The 19031-nt window shown below is 40.7% G+C and overlaps 1 protein-coding gene across 1 annotated transcript in view; it reads right to left on the reverse strand.

The window, feature by feature from the left end:
• The window catches only part of CRHR2 (corticotropin releasing hormone receptor 2), a 110619-nt gene that overhangs the window by 20416 nt on the left and 71172 nt on the right, over positions 1-19031 (reverse strand). The window contains exon 8 of the mRNA XM_010561240.1: positions 15949-16021. Coding sequence (XP_010559542.1) covers positions 15949-16021 — 73 coding nt within the window. The remainder of the gene's footprint in view (positions 1-15948; positions 16022-19031) is intronic.

Genomic DNA, 19031 nt, shown 5'->3' on the forward strand with positions numbered 1-19031 from the left:
CTGGACTCCCTTTATATTCAGTGGAGGCTATACACTGCACTCCAAAAGAGACGTTTAAAACAAAGCAGATGAATCATACCTGAAAAATGCCTGTTTTTTGCACTGTCTTAAAGGTGAGATGATGGATTTACCACTTCCCCTTTTAATCTGCTGAGCTAGGTAATTATTATTTCTGTTACAATCTCACCACTGAGAATTGAGATTTGCTCCAATTACTGTTGTTGTAGCATCTGCTAGCGAGTTTCTTACATAAGTTTCCTCTCAGTGTAAACAGGAAAGAAAAAAACTGACTCTGATTTGTAGACTGTGATCAGCAGAAGGATTTGGCACCTAGGAGCAAGTTTTGGGTTGCTTTCAACACATAAAGTAGGGTAGCTTACAACGTACCGATCTGTCTCAAAATTGTCGGTGACGTACACTTGTCAGAACTACAGAACTGTTATCTCAGGAAATCTGAGGTCACAACCTAAGCTTGTGGGAAGATATTTCTCTCACATGCATCTCCAGAGTCCCAGGGCTCCTGGCACTTTGCAGTTTATAAATGCAACAATTCTGCGATTGACTTCCAACTATTTATGAACGCTGTAGCAGAGCTGCCAATTTAAAGGTATTCTTAAAATATACTCATTTTTTTTCCAGTGCACTGTGGTATATTTCCATGATTACAGTATCTTGGCATCCATCATATCATTCCCTGTGGTTACTGCAACATTGTTTATAACAAATGGTGCAATAAACACCTGAATAGACACTGGGAGACTGGCACTGTTGGGAATCATAGAATCATTTAGGTTGGAAAAGACCTTTAAGATCATCAAGTCCAACTGTTAAACTAACACTGGCAAGTCCACCACTAAACCATGTGCCTAACTGCTATATCTGCATGTCTTTTAAATACCTCATGTACATTAAACACTTATTACGTGAGATGCAAAAATGCTGCTCTAGGAGTTAACGTGACATTTTTTGAAATTATTTTCTTAGCAGAGCAGGGCCTTAAGGGAGTATAAGAAATAAATAGAACACTGCAGTTTGTGTATTTGTTCTTGCTAGAATTGTCTTTGTAATATTTAAGAGCTTGAAGTCAACTGGTTCTCACTTTATTTATTAGAGACAAAACCAGCTTCATACCACTGGTTTGACTTGAATCTTCAACTCCTCACATTGGTGACTGCACCATTCCTCATTAACAGAAAGAGAAATGTTCAGGCAGTCTCTACTGAGGGGGAGGTGAATGGGGGTGTCCTTCACCCACAGAAACAAAACTTCTGCCTCTGAAATTCTGCTATGAAATCTTGAGGTTCTTCATCAGCTCAGAGCCAGGTTTGGGTTACTTCTACTAAGGATGCAAAAAGGCACCAATCCAAAACCTGCCACTTTTGCAATCGTAATGGAGGGTGCCAGGTGGAATTATAGACTCTTAGGCAAGGGCAAGCTCCAAATATAAGTAGGACTAATCACATGGGATTAACATGATGAAATGGACTAGAGAAAGCATTTCAAGTTTCATGAGTCCTACTTTGATGTGACAGCAGGGAACTGGAAATTCAAATTGCCACAGGCTGCAACAGAAAAATTAGGGATTTTGATCTTTTCTGAAATTAAATTGCAGAAGTGTGATTCATAAGTCCAGAAGGAGAATTGCTAGCTGAAAAGTTTGGGAGTTACCTCACTAGAAATACTCTTATGTTATATAAATCAATTTTTCATTCTCCCACTCTTTCCCCTAAGCTCCCCCTACCCAAGGGTTGCAGAAAGAAACCAATGATGACATACAAAAAGGATGTATTAATACTTCTCACCTAGATATGTTTGCACTGATCCCCAGTGACAGCTGGCTTGTTCAGCTCGTTGGCAGCAGTAATACTGGCTGCCTCAGCTGAAGATCACTGTGTGCTGGGTACCACCAAAAGCTGAGCATCCCCATGGAGGCCACATTCAGGGAGACAATTCAGCTACCCAAGCACACAGCACAGTAGCATTTGAGGTACTCTTGCATAGCTAAGGCCTACGAGTGGCACTGATACGTGTGACACAGGGCTGGTAAGAGACCACAACTGTCTACAGCAGCAATAGGAAGGTAGATACATTGGTGCTTACTTTAACAAGCTGCCCAGGTGTCAGAGTAAAGCCTGTTAGGGACATTTCTATAATATTTTCTAGGAGAGAGGAACACTGAGGCCAGAACAGGGGCATCGGCCACTCACCCTGAGTCCTCTTCCTAGTTCTTGCATTGAATATGCTGCATATCCTTAGACACTTGGGCAGTGTTCGAGCCTGTGGGTCTTAAGACAGACACTAAAATCCACCTGAGGACATACTCAGTATCTCAAGTCTGCATTTCAGAGTGACTGTCACCCTGCCTCTTCCATTAATGTTTGTAGTCATGTACTTGAAAACAAGGTGGATGGTCTTGCGAACATCTTATTGTTACACTGTTTTCCTTCTGTCTTTCTCCCAAAGTTTTCCTTTGCTGTGCAATCTTTCAAACGCTGGAGGGAATGCTTTAGTTCTCATGCCTGCAATAAAACTGAGTAGTCTTGTAGATGGCCCAAAGGTAGAGATCTACCCCTGAGCTAGTTACCACTAGCTCCTTAAATAACCGATAGAGAAAAATAGCTACTTCTACGTTATAGTTCCTCCTGTCTATTTGAGATGTTTATTTCAGCATGGGATGACTCTCCCTGCTTTGAGGTGCCTCTTTATGTAACTTACACAGGCAGACCTGTTGGGAAGGCATATATTATAGGGCTGTATTACAGGGTTGCATTTAGTTGCCTAAACACAGTCACTGAGAGCCATTTTTGGTGCCATGGTGTATCCTGCCTGACCTCAAACTACTACTCCCAAACAGCACGGGCCTTCTAGAGGATCTGTATCCTCTCTGCCAGACCCACGTGGGGCTGATAGAGCATCTGAAAAGGTACTATGCATCTGTTTAGCCAAAAAGATCTCTCCTCTGAGTTAGATTAAATAAATCCTATCTTGATAGTCTTAACATTTCCCAATGGAACAGCTGTGAATACAAAGTCACACTGATTTTTTGGAAAAGCATGAAGGAACAGAATAAGACTTCTTTGGCTAATGCTTGGCTGCCTTAACCCATTTGGCACTTCGGTGCTACAGTAATAACAGAAAATCTGTCCCACTGCTCACCCAAGGCTCCAGAAACATTGATCTCAAATTCCACCTTACGTAACTGCAGAAACAAACTCAGACCTGGGAGTTTTATTTCCTGTTCTGATCCCCATAAATGGCTGTTCTGTAAATAGCAAACCTGTATCCATCCAAACTCCTCTGGATTCTTAGGGACGGTCCCAAGTTTAAACTGGTCTGAACTCCAGATCTGATATTTGCTCACACAATTACACTTTGCTAACATTTAATAAAATGCATTTAAAATGCCTGTCAAAGCCCTGATAGTCACCTAAGGACGAATGTCAGACCTGACACCCAGTCATCTCATCACCATGCATACCCTGATGTGTAAAGAAAGAGTGTGAAGACAAATACTCGATGACATTGCCCAAGTACACAGTCCTAGCTTTCAGCAACAGGCAACTCTGAGGACTTTTTAGAGACTCATCTCTGTGCCTCAGTGAGCTTTTCCTCCCTGAATAGGTCTAATCCATTAATTCAATTTCCTCTTGTTTTCACCTTTATGACACCCGTTGTGAGTGAGTACTATACTTTAGCAGTTCATGAGGAGGAAGGAGGAAAATTTGAAAAGAAAATATATTTGCTTGAAAAGCAAAGAGAAACCTGTTCCAAGAGAAGGAGGGCAGGAAAAAAGTAACGTCAAAATTTGGTCCATCTTTCCCCGCAAACCAGAGTCTTGTTTTTTTAAAAGGGCTGATAAATGGGACAAGGGGAAGTAGAGCATCCTGGGCTGGCTGGAAGGTACAGGAAAAATGCGTCTTATATATCAGCCCAAGAGATGATGGCTGGGATGCAAAGACAATCATCAGGTCAGGAGAATCCTACGGCCTTTTCTATGCATAAAGTAAGGTTAGAAAAATCATTCACATCTCCTTCTGGTTTTGGAATCTATGAATAATGTATGCAGCTCTTTCAAGGCTTGGTTTTCCACTTGTGCCCAGAGCTACTTTCCACAGCTGTCATCGCACCAGGACAGGACATGAGTGCAGCCTTTGGTTTGTTACGCACAAAGCTCCTGTTACTGGCTTCATCCCACAGGCTTCTTCAGGAAAAAGAATAACTAATTCTTCCCCATCCTAGGTCAGCTACATAAGAGAGAAAAGTGAAGTGACTTGGCCTTGCCTATACAGTGATTCCATCACACAGTGAGGATAAGAAGAGTAAAAGCATAAGGAGCTGAAATTGGCATAATTTCATTTTAGATTACTTCTAGGCAGCTGGTTATCCCAGGCTCTATTTATATTCAGTAGAGGGAGGCACTTTTTAACAGTGGTTCATTTGACATATTTTAAATGAGTGGGTTTGGATAAATAGTGTTTGGACTTGAACGAGTTGCCCACACAAATCATCCAGTGATCTTCAGATTGTCCACGGGTATCCCACTGAGCTTCCACTGAATGAATGTGGCTGTATCTACTGAGAATCTGTGACATTATATTATATGAAAGCTTAAAAAATGTTTTGAGGCATCAACATCATGGGTTCCCTTTTGTCTCTATTAAAGTTTCTCTGAGAGATCTTTAAGACCTGAATAGGATAACTTCTGAAAGGCAGAGCTTAGCAAGCAAAAAATTCCAAGGCAAAAATGCAAATATGGTAAAATCAAAATACTTGTTTCTGGTTTTGCCTACTAGAAACACATTTCAGTGTGTTCAATATTAATGATTTCTTTTAAAAGAACATTCCTTCATTTCAGAAAGACATTTGGCTCAGTAGACCTTTTAGTAGCACTCAGAGAGGTCTAATGTGAAGATCAATTTTCACTGCATAATCAGATGGATTTTTATTGTTCGTTTGTCCACACTGGGTCTGATACCACAGCTCATAGGGATGATAGCTTGAGTTCATTCAGGACAGAAGACACAATCTGGGAGTCAAACAGGGAACCGGCTGCTGCACACAGCCTGAAAAAGCTTAAGTCTTTGAAATGAAAATGGAGCTATTTTCTCAGCTGGAGAGAATCCATACAGTTCTAGTGACTACCAGATTGATTCTGATTTACAAGCAAAGAAGATGAAGCGTCTGGTGTCTATTCCTTATATATATATATATATAGTAGCATTTCAAAGGAAGAAAGATCTTACTACTGCAAAGTGAGTTTTCCTAGAAAAGAGCCTCTGTACCATATCTAGCAAAGTACAGAATTATTTGTCAAGGCTCTTCTTGTTATTATTGGAGGACTGTGTCAACAAATTAATTTCTCTTAGAATTGGACAGCTCTAACAAAACCCACACATCAGTTCCATATATGGAGACTGATGAATGGACATTTAAGAGAATGATGACAGGGAGTGCATCCTTTTTATTTATTTTTAATCTCACTTGATATTTTTATTCATTTCTTTTTATACATGTTTTCTGCTTCATAATGGAAAATAGTACCAAGGATTTTTCCCTTGATATTTATTGATAGATAAAATCAGTCCAAAGGTGAGGTCTTGAAGACAGAATAAACCAGCTTATTATTATCTTACTTATATGTATGATGTGCTAAGAATATCCTTATTGCTGGAACAAGACCCTCTCCAACTACAGATGGGAAAGAAGTAGTTTTCATACCTTGCCAGGGCTTTGGAAGTTTAGTGTTTCCATTTCCAAATAGAAATGAAAATTCAGAGCCCCCAAATGGAGTTACAAGCCAGTGATCCAAAAAGCATTTGGACCATCTGTTTTGGCACTGATCAATTATGATCTGAACATCCAAACCCAGAAGCTCTTTTGAACCAAAAGAAACTTTTCAGTGAAAGATTTCAGTCATAAAAATTTTCTGTCATAAAAAAACAAACTCCATTTGAGAGGAAATTTATCTCCCTTAGTGAGATGAAATAGCCATAATATTCCAAGATGCACAAAAGAGGGAACGCTGACTCTGAAGGCTTCTTTGCAGTTTTCCTTAAGCTCAGGAGTTTAAATGGGAAGTCATTAAGATCTTCGCCTTCTCTTTTGAGAGTTTAATGGGCAACTAGCATTTATTTTGCTCATTTCTGCTGGTTTTCTTATTTTGTGCTTCACAAAAAGCTTTTACTTCTGTGCTTCCTAGAATGTTCGCTCCTCTTCACTCCCAGGAAATGTAAATATTATTCTATTTAGACTTTGCATTTTCATGCAATGTGGTAAAATTGACCCCAAGATTAAGTAACCCATATTGGCATCAGAGCAGTCATTTTAGCTGAAGCATTATATACTGTCATCCTGACCTTGAATAGCCAGTTTATTAATGTCTTGTTTTAATTGTTCTATCATACTTCCTGACATGATTCTCAGAAAGGGCCTTTATATGGGATAAAGCCCTGGAGGGAAGAGGGGCCTGAGAAAGCTGGTAAATATTCAAGGGTTGCCTCCTTCAAGCTCCGGAGCGATGCATCCCAACAAAGAGGAAGTCAGGGAAAAATGCCAGGAGGCCTGCATGGATGAACAAGGAGCTCCTGGACAAACTCAAACACAAAAAGGAAGCCTACAGAGAGTGGAAGCAAGGACATGTAGCCTGGGGGGAACACAGAGAAATTGTCCAAGCAGCCAGGGATCAGGTTAGGAAAGCTAAAGCCCTGAGAGAATTAAATCTGACCAGGGACATCAAGGGCAACAAGAAAAGCTTCTATAGGTACATCGGTGATAAAAGGAAGACTAGGGAAAATATGGGCCCTCTCCGGAAGGAAACAGCAGACCTGGTTACCCAGGACATGGAGAAGGCTGAGGTAGTCAACGACTTTTTTGCCTCAGTCTTCACCGGCAAGTGCTCCAGCCTCACCACCCCAGACGCAGAAGGCAAAGCGAGGGACTGGGAGAATGAAGAACTGCCCACTGTAGGAGAAAATCAGGTCTGAGACCATCTAAGGAACCTGAAGGTGCGCAAGTCCATGGGACCTGATGAGATGCATCCACCGGTCCTGAGGGAACTGGTGGATGAAGTGGCTAAGCCACTACCCATCATATTTGAGAAGTCGTGGCAGTCCGGTGAAGTTCTCACTGACTGGAAAAGGGGAAACATAACCCCCATTTTTAAAAAGGGAAAAAGAAAGAGCTGGGGAACTGCAGGCCAGTCAGTCTCATCTCTGTACCCAGCAAGATCATGGAGTGGAACCTCCTGGAAACTATGCTAAGGCCCATGGAAAATAAAGAAGTGATTGGTGACAGCCAACATGGCTTCACTAAGGGCAAATTGTGCCTGACAAATTTAGTGGCCTTTTATGATGGGATTATACTGTTGGTGGATAAGAGAAGAGCAATGGATGTCATCTACCTGGACTTGTGTGAAGTGTCTGACGCTGTTCTGCATGACATCCTCGTCTCTAAATTGAAGAGACATGGATTTGATGGATGGACCACTTGGTGGATAAGGAATTGGCTGGATGGTCGCACTCAAAGAGTCATGGTCAATGGCTCGATGTCCGAATGGAGAGCAGTGACAAATGGCACTCTTCAGGTGTCGGTATTGTGACCGGCACTGTTTAATGTGTTTTTCGGTGACATCGACAGTGGGATTCAGTGCATCCTCTGCAAGGTTGCTGACAACACCAAGCTGCGTTGTGCAGTTAACATGCTGGAGGGAAGGGATGCCATCCAGAGGGACAGGCTTGAGAGGTGGGCCCGTGTGAACTTCATGAAGTTCAACAAGGCCAAGTGCAAGGTCCTGCACATGGGTTGGGGCAATCCCAAGCGCAAATACAGGCTAGGCGATGAGTGGATTGAGAGCAGCCCTGCAGAGAAGGACTTGGGGATATTAGTAGGTGAAAAACTGAATATGAGCCAGCAATGTGCGCTCACAGCCCAGAAAGCCAATCGCATTCTGGGCTGCATCAAAAGTAGTGTGGCCAGCAGGTCAAGGGAGGTGATCCTGTCCCTCCACTCCACTCTCGTGAGACCCCACCTGCAGTACTGCATTCAGCCTTGGGGACCCCAACATAAGAAAGACATAGGCCTGCTTGAGTGGGTCCTGAGGAGGGCCACAAAGATGATCAGAGGGCTGGAGCACCTCTCCTGTGAAGACAGGCTGCGAGGGTTGTGGTTGTTCAGCCTGGAGAAGAGAAGGCTCTGGGGAAACCTTCCAGTACCTAAAGGGGGCCTACAGGAAAGATGGGGAGGGACTCTTTAACAGGGAGTGTGGTGATAGGATGAGGGGTAATGGTTTTAAACTGAAAGAGGGTAGATTTAGATTAGATATTAGGAAAAAATTCTTTACTGTGAGGGTGGTGAGGCACTGCACCAGGTTGCCCAGAGAGGTTATGGATGCCCCATCCCTGCAGTGTTCAAGGCCAGGTTGGATGGGGCTTTGAGCAACCTGGTCCAGTGGAAGGTGTCCCTGCCCATGGCAGGGGGGTTGGAACTAGATGATCTTTAAGGTCCCTTTCAACCCAAACCGTTCTATGATCACAGAAGTTTCCCTTTCAAAGGTCACAGGCACCACAATGACTGCTTTTGGTATACAGCGAAGTGCTGGAAAATGCTATCTATTTGATCAGGGACAATGAGATGTGATTAAGAAAAGTGAGGCATAATGTGGTGGATGGTCATGATCAGGGACGCTGTGGAAGAGACTCCCTAGAGCAGCAGTAAAAGACCAACTCTTCAGGCAAGCAGAGCAGGACTATACACATCCTGAAGACTGTATGGGATGGAGTTGTATTTTGGTGGGGAAGTGAGAGAGTGGTAAATGAACAGACACCTTCATTACCTAATGTCTGCGTTACACATCAGCACACAGACCCTTGACTTTGCTCACACTGACACCTAAACCCAAGTCCAAACACAACCCCAGTTCTAGTTGGGATCACACTGTTTCCTCACTAGAGCCCTGCATCATGCATGAACATGTCCACAGCCTCTTTTGCAATCTTATAACCCCATCTGTGATCCTCTTACTATTGTGCTGGTCCTTCTGGCTCTCCTGAAACATCTTGTATTCAAAAAGCTCTGTTAAAGGAAAATGCTGCAGGTCACTCCCCAGTCAAGTCAACTACCATAGGGTCTCTAATCACATGTGACTCAACAGGGTTTCTCTCCAACTACTTCACCTGACAAGTCAGGAACAAACTTAATGTTGCAACACCAGTAAACACATACCCTTGCAAAAATAACACTGGCACACAGAGAGTTCTTGCCTGGAGGGAGTGGTAGCCCCTTGGCAACCAACTCATCACATCAGCACAGTGAAAATGACCAAGATGACATGACAGCCTAAACCATGGGCATACTGCTGTGAATAGTCCACCTGGCAGTTCCCCAGGCTTGGCAAGTTCAAGTTGCCATGTGTTGACAGTAAGAACCACAAAACTCAAGAGATAGTCTTCCTCCAAAGAGGAACTGTCCAGCCACTCACTCATGGAATGTCATTTCCTAGCTGGAAAGTATTCCAAGTGACTTGACAGGATGAATTTTGGAGAAAGTTTTCTGGGAAACTGCTGCTGGTTATATGAGTTTCTTATTGGCTGTGGAACATCTCACAAACAGAATTAGAAATTATAGAAAGAAAGAGGCACTGTAAGAGGCTACATGGTATTGGATGCTTGTCTGACAGTACTGACTCCACAGCTACAAAATGTAAACAACAGGAAGACAGTAATAGGAATGATGGCAGAACTGGAGATAAATTCTGGATGGACTGTAATCAAATTAGCATATTATCTTTATCCTATATGTAGCTATGACAGTATGCTTGCAAATCAGTGAAAATTATGATAAATGTCTTGCAAGAAAAACTCAGGGATGTCAACAGTTTGCAGGCCATGAACTACAACCTTGGTAGCAGTGCAAGAACTGGGAATCTGTAAAGAGAAAGAAATTTTAAAAAATCAATAGGAAAACTAAATTAATCAGCAATCCAGTGGTTGAGAAAAAACATAAGCCAGTCAGACAGGAAGGAGAAGGGAAAATGAAAAAGATATATCAATAAGAATAAAAATAAAATTTTCAGTCTCTGAACAGAGCAATGCAGAACTGGAAGAATAAGTGTGAAGAGTCAGCAGAAACTAAGAAAATATTCAGAGAAGCAATTATATCAGCAAGGAAGATGCTTGCACAGAACTAGGGAATGCTTTTCAGAAAAAACAAATATGAAATGCATATAAATACATACATAGGTGCAATGCTTCCATATATAAAATGGCAAGTGAACAAACCTTTATGACTTTTTTAGATCAAAAGAAAGGAACTTTAGCAATGTGGACTGCAACATTTTGAGTGGAGTGTTACAGTCAAGCAAAAGGAACTGAAGATAAAGATTATCTATTTATCTATTGGACAATATCAGAAAGGAATGGAATCCATAAATATTGGTTAAGTTGCTTAATAAACCTATTTTCCCTACCTGCAATACTTTTAAAGACATATTGGAAAAAGATGTATGTAACAGGATGGCAGAAAGACAGCTCTACTGTTCAGAAGTGTAAATGCATATATGGGGTTAGGATAATCACGCAAAAGCAGAAAGCAGCACATTTCAAGAAAAAAAAATAATGTGTGAACACTGTACAGTATCATTACACTGATAAACTAGGACACGGGATGGGAAGAATTATTAAGTCAAGTCCTATAGCTATTGTAAACAGTTGTATTGAAGCATCCTTTGCACAAGTGGGCAATGTTAAATAGCTACTATTCCTTTACTTCTATTAGAAGACAGCTAATTAAGCCTACTTCTATGAATGCTAGAAGTTTTCTTAATTTAGTTTAAACGTATTAATGGTCACTTATGACAATTTCCTGTTTGTCAATAATACTAATATGCTTAAGTACCTCTACTCTCCTCTGTGACATACTTATAAAAAAACACCATATTGTTCCACAGTCTTGGTTTTGAAAAACTAAACAAACTCAGATATTTACTGAAAGTTGCTCCATGACACGGTCTTCCACAACATCAGCCAGTGATTGCTAGATATAAGATATAGTTATATCCCATAATCTGAAACTGAGCTGGAGCTGGACAAATTCTTTGCAAGCACTGTGAAGAAAAGCATTTGTAGAAATGAGGTGTAAAGGGGAAGAATTATATGGTTCGTGAAGTCCTCTGAAAGAGTCAGCATGGGGACAAGGGAGATCCAGCAGACAGTCTACTCAGGTTTCTGGAAGGAATTCAAATTTGTTTCTCCAAAGGCTCCTATAGAAACTTGGCTGTTAGAGGTTTGGAGGGAAGAGCATTATACATAGAAATATAAGAAAGAAAGGGTAGGAATACACACACACACACACACATAGTCTGTTTTCTCAATGGAGAGAGGCTACTGGTAGATCTGTGCTGTTTTAACACAGACCTCAGTGATCTATAAAAGGGAATGAAGACCAGGCTGACAGATTTTTAGTGACACTAAGCTACTCAGGATTGCAAAAATAAAGGCTGATTGCAAAGAGCTGTATAGAGACTCACAATACTAAGTAACCAGGCAATAACGTGGCACATGAAATCACATGATATGAAGGTAGCACAATGGGGAAGTAAAGCAATCTTAACTTTACATGAAGAGTTATGAGCTCTGGGTATTTTCATTCACAAAAGAAATGTTGGAATTACACTAGCTCCCTGAAAACTTCATCTCAGTTCCCAGTGGTACTCAAGAAAGGAAACAAAAAATATTTGGAATTACTGAGAAAGAAAAAGGAAATAGAACAGAGAACAGGATGCTGCTACAAAAAATCCATTAGTGTGGTCAGACCTTGAGTACTGGGGCAAGCTTTGATCTTGCCCCCACAAAAATGCTATGTCGTTAATGATTAGCACATCACAAAGACCACTTCAGCACATGTGTCAGCTGTCTCCTGAGCAAAATTCCACATTGCAGTAAGAACAAGCTCATCTTCTTAAGGACACTTAACTCTTCTACAGTACTTGTCATCCAGGGATCTCAAAGCCTTTTACAAAGGAAGATAAGTATCATTAAGCTTGCTTTATAGCTGTGGAAACTGAGACCTAGAGCAGCAAATCTAACTTGTTTAAAAGTAAATAGCTGATGAAGGCAGAGACAGAAGTGAACTCCAGGTCTTCATATCAGCTCATGTACCCACTTATGCCAGCAGTTAATTGATTGTGGTGAATTATTTTCAATGAGACCCAAAAAGCAGAGGTTACAAAAGTGTTCGGTTCTTAAGCACAAGGGAAAAAATCTATTAAAGCTGAATGTAAGGTCTGACAAAAACTAAATATTTGATCTGCCTGTTTGAAAAACTGAAAATTTAATAAAATTTTAGCTCTGAGAAATATTGCAGAGCAGTTCATACCTGGGGTCAGTTCACAACAGTAGTTACTGAGAAAAAACCAGCTCAGTTAACTGCCTCTGGTGCCTATTTTCTGAGGTTTGTCCTCTGATCTTGGTGTGTTTTCATGGTTCACCAGTTCTTTGACAGGGATTACATTTAAAATTGCACATAATCAATTTATTTTTCTTAATAAAAACAGGCTGAAATTCAGGCCCCTGACATGTATTTCCAACCCTTTGCCCCTTCTTTACCTTCAGAGAGGGATGTGTGATTAAAACTTGGCTATGCCACTCTGCGGAAAGATACCAGAATTTTAAAAAACCCACTAATTTGAAGAGAAAATACCTAACAGAGTGTATTTTTCTAGTGCTATCAGAAATTGAATTTCAAAGCATCCAATGTACTGAATGGTTAGATCTCTCCTGCAAGATGTTCAAGCCAAAATCCATTCAGGAATGAAACAAAGAAGGATGAATACCTACATTTTCTGCCTCACATTTCTTGTCAATAAAAATACAGGTTTCTCGCCCAATATGCAGGATCAGCATTTATACCCAGTTTCCTTTGCCTCTGAAATTGTCTCTGAAATTGTTTCCCTGTTTTCAGCCCAAGTCAGTGTTCAAGTTTCTTCTAAAGACAAGTTAGAAAGCAATCAAACAAATCTCTCTATTGAATTGTTCAAAGTTTTTGTACCCTGAGATATAACAGAGAATAATATGGTTTAAAGATGGACTTGAGGACTGCTACCATGATCAAAGGGCTTTATTTTTCGCCAATCTTTATTTCCAGTGAGACTTAGAACTCCTGCATGACCTGTTTCTTGGTGTTATGCTCTCTTATGCTGCAGCAGTTCAATGCATAGAGGCAAGAAAATGAGAAATCAAAACCAGTGGAAATAATTTTTGACAGACAAAATCCTCCTATCTTTTAAAGAGACTCGGCATCTTTAGAGGCAGGTTTTATCCCTCTGGAACTAAGAATATTTACCAACACAGCACTCTAATCAGATTGCCATTGGCTGGTATAATGGTGCCTCTTGAGCATGTAATGATGCTACCTTTGTCTAACAGGTAACCAAACCTCAGCCGAGTTGTACACTGGGCACTTGGCTCTTAACTAAGTAAAGTGGGTGAAACCATTTTTAACTGCCACAGGCTAAGTGCTTGCATGTAGACAGGAACTGTAATTTGATGGAGTTTTTAGACCTCTAGCTTTTAGTGTGAGCACTCTTTAGGAAATAACCTTAATTTCTTCTAGTAACATTCATGTGTCTCTATCTTTCCAGCAGTACACTGGGGTCTCACAGAATTGTATGTTCTTTCATTAAACATGAACTTCAGTTGAACATTTCAATTCTTCATTAGTTCATATCCAACTCATTAGCTGTGACTGAAGGAGGTCACAGAGTTGTACTATTTTTGAAATCTTTGTGCCTTCCATTTTGGGTGACCATTGTTCACTGGAGGGAAGAGGAAAGCAGCACTTCGTCCCCATCTATGTTAAGGCAGAGGCATACTGACATACTGGGAGGGGTGATGTTTGACTGTGTTGCCCTGAGTACATGGCAGATGTCAAACTTCAGTGCTCTTGATCCAGCATCTCTCATGGCAGCCTTGAAAGGGTCAGTAACTCCAATAATAATAAGTGATGCTTGAGTCATTATATACAATTTGATTTTATTCGCATAAGGATCAAAAAATGAGCCTGTCAAGCTGCTTTAACACACTGTGGAGTTGTGTATTTTAATTATAAACACAAGACTCAACTGTCAGTTTAAAAAAAAAAGGAGGGGGCACATTTTAGCAATCAGGAGTGCATTGCAACAGGAGCTTTCAGATTTGCCTTTTAGATTTTATTTCTAGAGAGCTCTTTTCCTCACCCAGCAGTGCTTTCTCATGGGAGTAACAATAAGGAAAGGGAAGGGCGGGCTTGCCCTTATGTTACTTCTCTAAATTGTATCAGCTGCTTTCCACCCCACAGTGCAATTACTGTTATCTCATCTGTGTTTTAATTAGAGCTCAAGTGCAGGCCAACGTAGAAAGGTTCAATACACATTGTCAGTTCAGGGCAGTATAGTTATTGGCTCAGTTTAGAGGGGTCTCAAGGCTGCTCTAAATTAGAGGCAGATATAATGACCTGTATATAAAGAGGCAGCCTGCAACTGTACCTCCATTTTCTGTGTGCCTCTTTGGGGTCTTTGACTAGAAAGTGCTGTTCTGGGGAGAACAGTTATTTTCATGACTCTAAGCTACCTATGGTATCTGCCAGAGATGCCATCCAAAGGTTTTCCAGATCTTGTCGACTAAAGGGGTTATGGTAGATTCACAGATTCACAGACTTCTAGGCAATGATGTGGAAACTAAATTCTCTGAGTATTGCAAACCTGCTGCCTTGTGTTGTCTAAATAGGATTTGTTTGTGAGTTAGTCTCTGTATCAGTGAGTCAATTTACTGCGAGGCTGTTTGTGGTTTTGGGATGTCTCCCTTGGTGACACACTATTATATTGCGTGTATCGCACTGATTGTATTTCTCTCCTTAGAACATAAAGAAAAGAATTTTTACATAAAAGCAGACTCCTATGATGTTTTTTCTCTTTTCAGCTACGCACAATGTGATGTGTTTGCTGCGTCTTAACAATTAACACAGAAATTAACTCTCCTGATTTCAGGTTAGGAAACATTCAGATTAGTAGCTGGCTTCCTAGGCAACAGAGATGCTTTTTTCCTGCTGAATCACATGAATTGCACAGCACTGACAGGGTGAGAAGACAAGGCTTCTTAGCCTTGAAAAAGCTGGCAGCGGCTGCCTATTCTGGAGCATTTGCACCTTCTCCAAAGGTGTTGGAGTGGCACAAGGGACAGCTATACCAGGTCTTGGTTCCCTAAGAGAGGGAAACCCACTGAGCCCTGTGAATTCTGTGTTAGGACATCTGCCTTCTTCCTAAGTGGCTTTTACTGCAAGGGAGTGGAATAGTAGGATCGGGTTTTTCATCATTGTCCTTTTTAACAGCATTGATCTTTTCCATTTGCACCCAGTATTTTCTGGGAAAGCATCACTGCACTTTTGTCGAAGGTTCAAAATGGTTTATGAATGAGCTTCCCTCTTCCTCTGCCTACTGTTCGTTGGCACAGGACACAGAGCGTTGGGTAAACAGATAAACAGCTTGTTAACTGTGGGCAGCACTGAGAAGGAAACTTAACAACAGGAAAGCTAACAAACAAATACACAGCAATGATGGGAATGTAGAAGATGTAGATGACTGTACAAGGAGATGCAATTCCTTACTATGATTCCTATATTTTTCTAATCAATGTGCATGATGGAATTGCCCTAGTTCTCAAGACCCTAAGTGGATGAGCAGATATTGTAACATACCTCCTGTTTTTGAAGTTTTCTTTCTCACACCTCAAAACATTGTACAAAGGAAGGCAAACAGCATTACAGAGGGAGGAGGAAAGAATGGCCTAAGGTCAAGGAAACAGCTGGAAACAGACCACTGCAATTATTTTATATAAAAGTAGATGTAGAACATCACAGATGCCTATCAAATTATCCCTCAATGGGAGATGGCAGTGTCCTTCCACTCACATACATGCTTACCAGAAGAACAAGAATCACTGGCCCTTGATATATGTAGTCGATATATTTCCCTGGCTCTTTTCCAAACCAGCATCTGTAAGAAACAAAACAAATAAGAAAATCATTTATAAAGGGGAATGCACTTTTAGATTGTAATATCAAGGACACCACAGAGAGATGTTCCTTTATTCCCTGAGTTGTTTAATCATGTGCATAATTGGCAAATGATTGAGTTTTCTGCAACAAAGTTGCACTTTTCTTTGGACACAGATCTGAGCCCCATTTTCCCCTCCCATTTGACCAATCATGTTCTCACTATGTTTTTGGCTATTGCCCATGTAAATATTTCCAAGAAATGTGAGAATGTGCTATAAGAAGGATGCAGAAGTTGTGTCCTGCTGGGTCTGAAAAAGGGACAAAAGAAATATTCTGTGTAAAGAAAAAAAATCTGTTACCTATTGCAGTGCCCAGAGACACTTAAATTCCATAAGGTAAGGGCTGTTACTTACATCAAATATGTCTCAAGTTGCATAGAAATGCTGTCTAAGTAAGGTACTGGATGAATAAGGAGTTCCTCCCATTGGCTTTGAACCAAGCTGGATCCAGCATACAGGACAGAGACATCATTTGAAGCTAGCAAATACCTGATCCAACATTACCAAAGGGAAATCGACTCAGGTTAGGTGAAACCACAGGTAAACTGAAGGGCCTCAAACTAGCAGAGAGCCTGGCTGTGTCATGTGTGACTGAGTGCTGGCTTGACTTTAATTTCCACTAATTACAAGTCTTTTTCACCCTGCTGTGTTATACAACAGACTAAGCCTGTGATTTCACAGGAACCCATACAACATTCACTTTATTCTCTTAACTGAGAGTAATAAATCAGTTATATTTATGTCAGTAAATGAATCAGAAACTGGGCTCAGGTCTGGACTCAATCATTTACACCATTACATTTTCCTTGGTGCAGTTTTGGCCCAGGCCAAACAATAGCCAACTCTGAAACTATTCCTGGGGAGCAAATCTGGAGCTAGAGTTAGCCAGAGGACATTCCCAATACTCTACAAACTGCAGCTACTCTGATTTGGAGGCCAAGAGGGTTTAATAATATGGATGTGAACTACTCCATGCTATTTGGACTCCAGCCCCAGGAACAATTCCAGGCCCAGCTAATTTAATATTGCAGATACAGCCACATGGTCTGGATGCTGGTTCCACCAAACAGAGACTACTTTGCTATCATAATGCCTTAAGGTTTAGGTCACTGGAGCTCCAGATCCCTTAGGAAGTAGATTTTGGAGTTCAAGAATCTGAGAGTGTTCTTCCCTTTTGTGGCTACCACATACCAAGTCTACACAGCAAAAATTATGCCTTCCTGTGTTTGCCTTGTGACAAAAGATAAGCTTAGTGCCACTGGAGACATAAAACCAAGGGTAATTCCTGAGCCAAGGACACCACGGAGACAGATATAGATTTGCACTTTTACAAGTATTCAAGAAATAATGCTTGTTGCTTCAAAGAGAGTGCAGTCTGTAAGACATGACTTCATGAGTTCAAGGCAAATAAACTGAGATAAGGAAAGCTATGGTTCAGATGGAATTCTTTTGAATCACATAATGCCCCCAAAGCCTTTCTCCAAAATGTGTTGCTTGCTAAAACAGAAGGAGCTGTTTGTCCATTGCAAAATGCTCTTACTGAGCTGACTGTACAGAAATGTTGAGGTACACAGCAAGTATCTAGAAACACAATTCAGTATCACACAATTGTTTTCCTTTTCTTGATTCAATTTCTACATCTTTTAAGTTCCAAATGAATGAGAGTTTTGAATATTTTATAAATATAAAACATGTCTGTTATTCCCTGGTGCACTGACTGCAAATTGTTGTAAATCGATTATTTTGCAACTTATCTTCCAAAATTTGGTGATGAGAGCAAGACTTGGAATAAGGTACTTCCTCCACCCAAGTTATCATCCAAGAAGAATCCCTAGGGCAGCCTTAAATTAATTAAACTGGGTTTTTTTTGTTTTTCGTTAAGGAGATGGAAAGATATGAAGAAAAATGAATTACAAGATATGCCAAGGCAGGAAACACAACGCTCCAGAACTTGCAAGACCTACATTTGAGAGAGGTTTTTGAAGGGCATTATTGCCTGAAACTCAGAGAACCAAGAGCTATCAGAACAGGAGTTTCTGGGAAGCTGGCTGTTCTAGCAGAGGAATCTGGCAGACGGACTAACAAGAAGCAGACTGAGGCATGTGGCAGAACTTACTGGGCTAGAAAAAGCCAGCGGAGAATTTAGAGCAGAGCTGATAGAGCACAAATGAGGTTCCAGGGCAAGGGCTGTTCATTGCTCTTTGGAATTTAAATATTGCTTAACTGTAAGCCCATACTGAAGAGCAAAATGCTGACATTTATTATCTGAAGCCCAGTATTAGACCAAGGCTGCATTGAGCGAAGCATCATGTGTACATACACACTTTCACACAATTTGAGGAAACAAGGTTGTGGCCAAAGGTAGACTTCTACAACACAGGCATCTAGAAGTGAGCTTGATGCTACAGGTTCCTTTTGTACTTAGTGGGGGGAAAAAAGCAGCTTTTCTAGCATGGTGTTCATCTCATTAGGCTATAAAACAGATCTGTTACATTGTAATCTAAACATTTCTAATATACCCATTAAATCAGGCAAGTAGGGGTAGGAGGACAGATATTTGCCAGTGACATTACATATGTCTGTATTTGATTAGCTGTATTTCATATTTACAGTCTAACTGTAACCTTAGCTGAGATATTGCAAACTTTTCTGCCTGTCATCTTAACTCTTACTTTAAATCCAACATAAGCCATTATTTCTGCAATAAGATCAGCACTGCACATTTCTTTAAAACTAAAAAGAGAAACCAAACCCACTGAAAATTACTTGGTGCCTCATAATTTTAATTCCATGTGTGTGAAATAAAAGCCATTTTCTTTTTTTTTAATTCTTTTTTACCTCTGAAAGAATAAACAAACACTCCCTGAATATTGAAGAGGACAATTTAGGAAGACAGTTCTGATTAGACTCAGATATGTAAACACACTTCTATTGAACAGCACTAATTAA

The sequence above is a fragment of the Haliaeetus leucocephalus genome, unplaced genomic scaffold (genome assembly GCF_000737465.1).
Source record: "Haliaeetus leucocephalus isolate CR32 unplaced genomic scaffold, Haliaeetus_leucocephalus-4.0 Scaffold0, whole genome shotgun sequence".
NCBI classification, from domain to species: Eukaryota; Metazoa; Chordata; class Aves; order Accipitriformes; family Accipitridae; genus Haliaeetus; species Haliaeetus leucocephalus.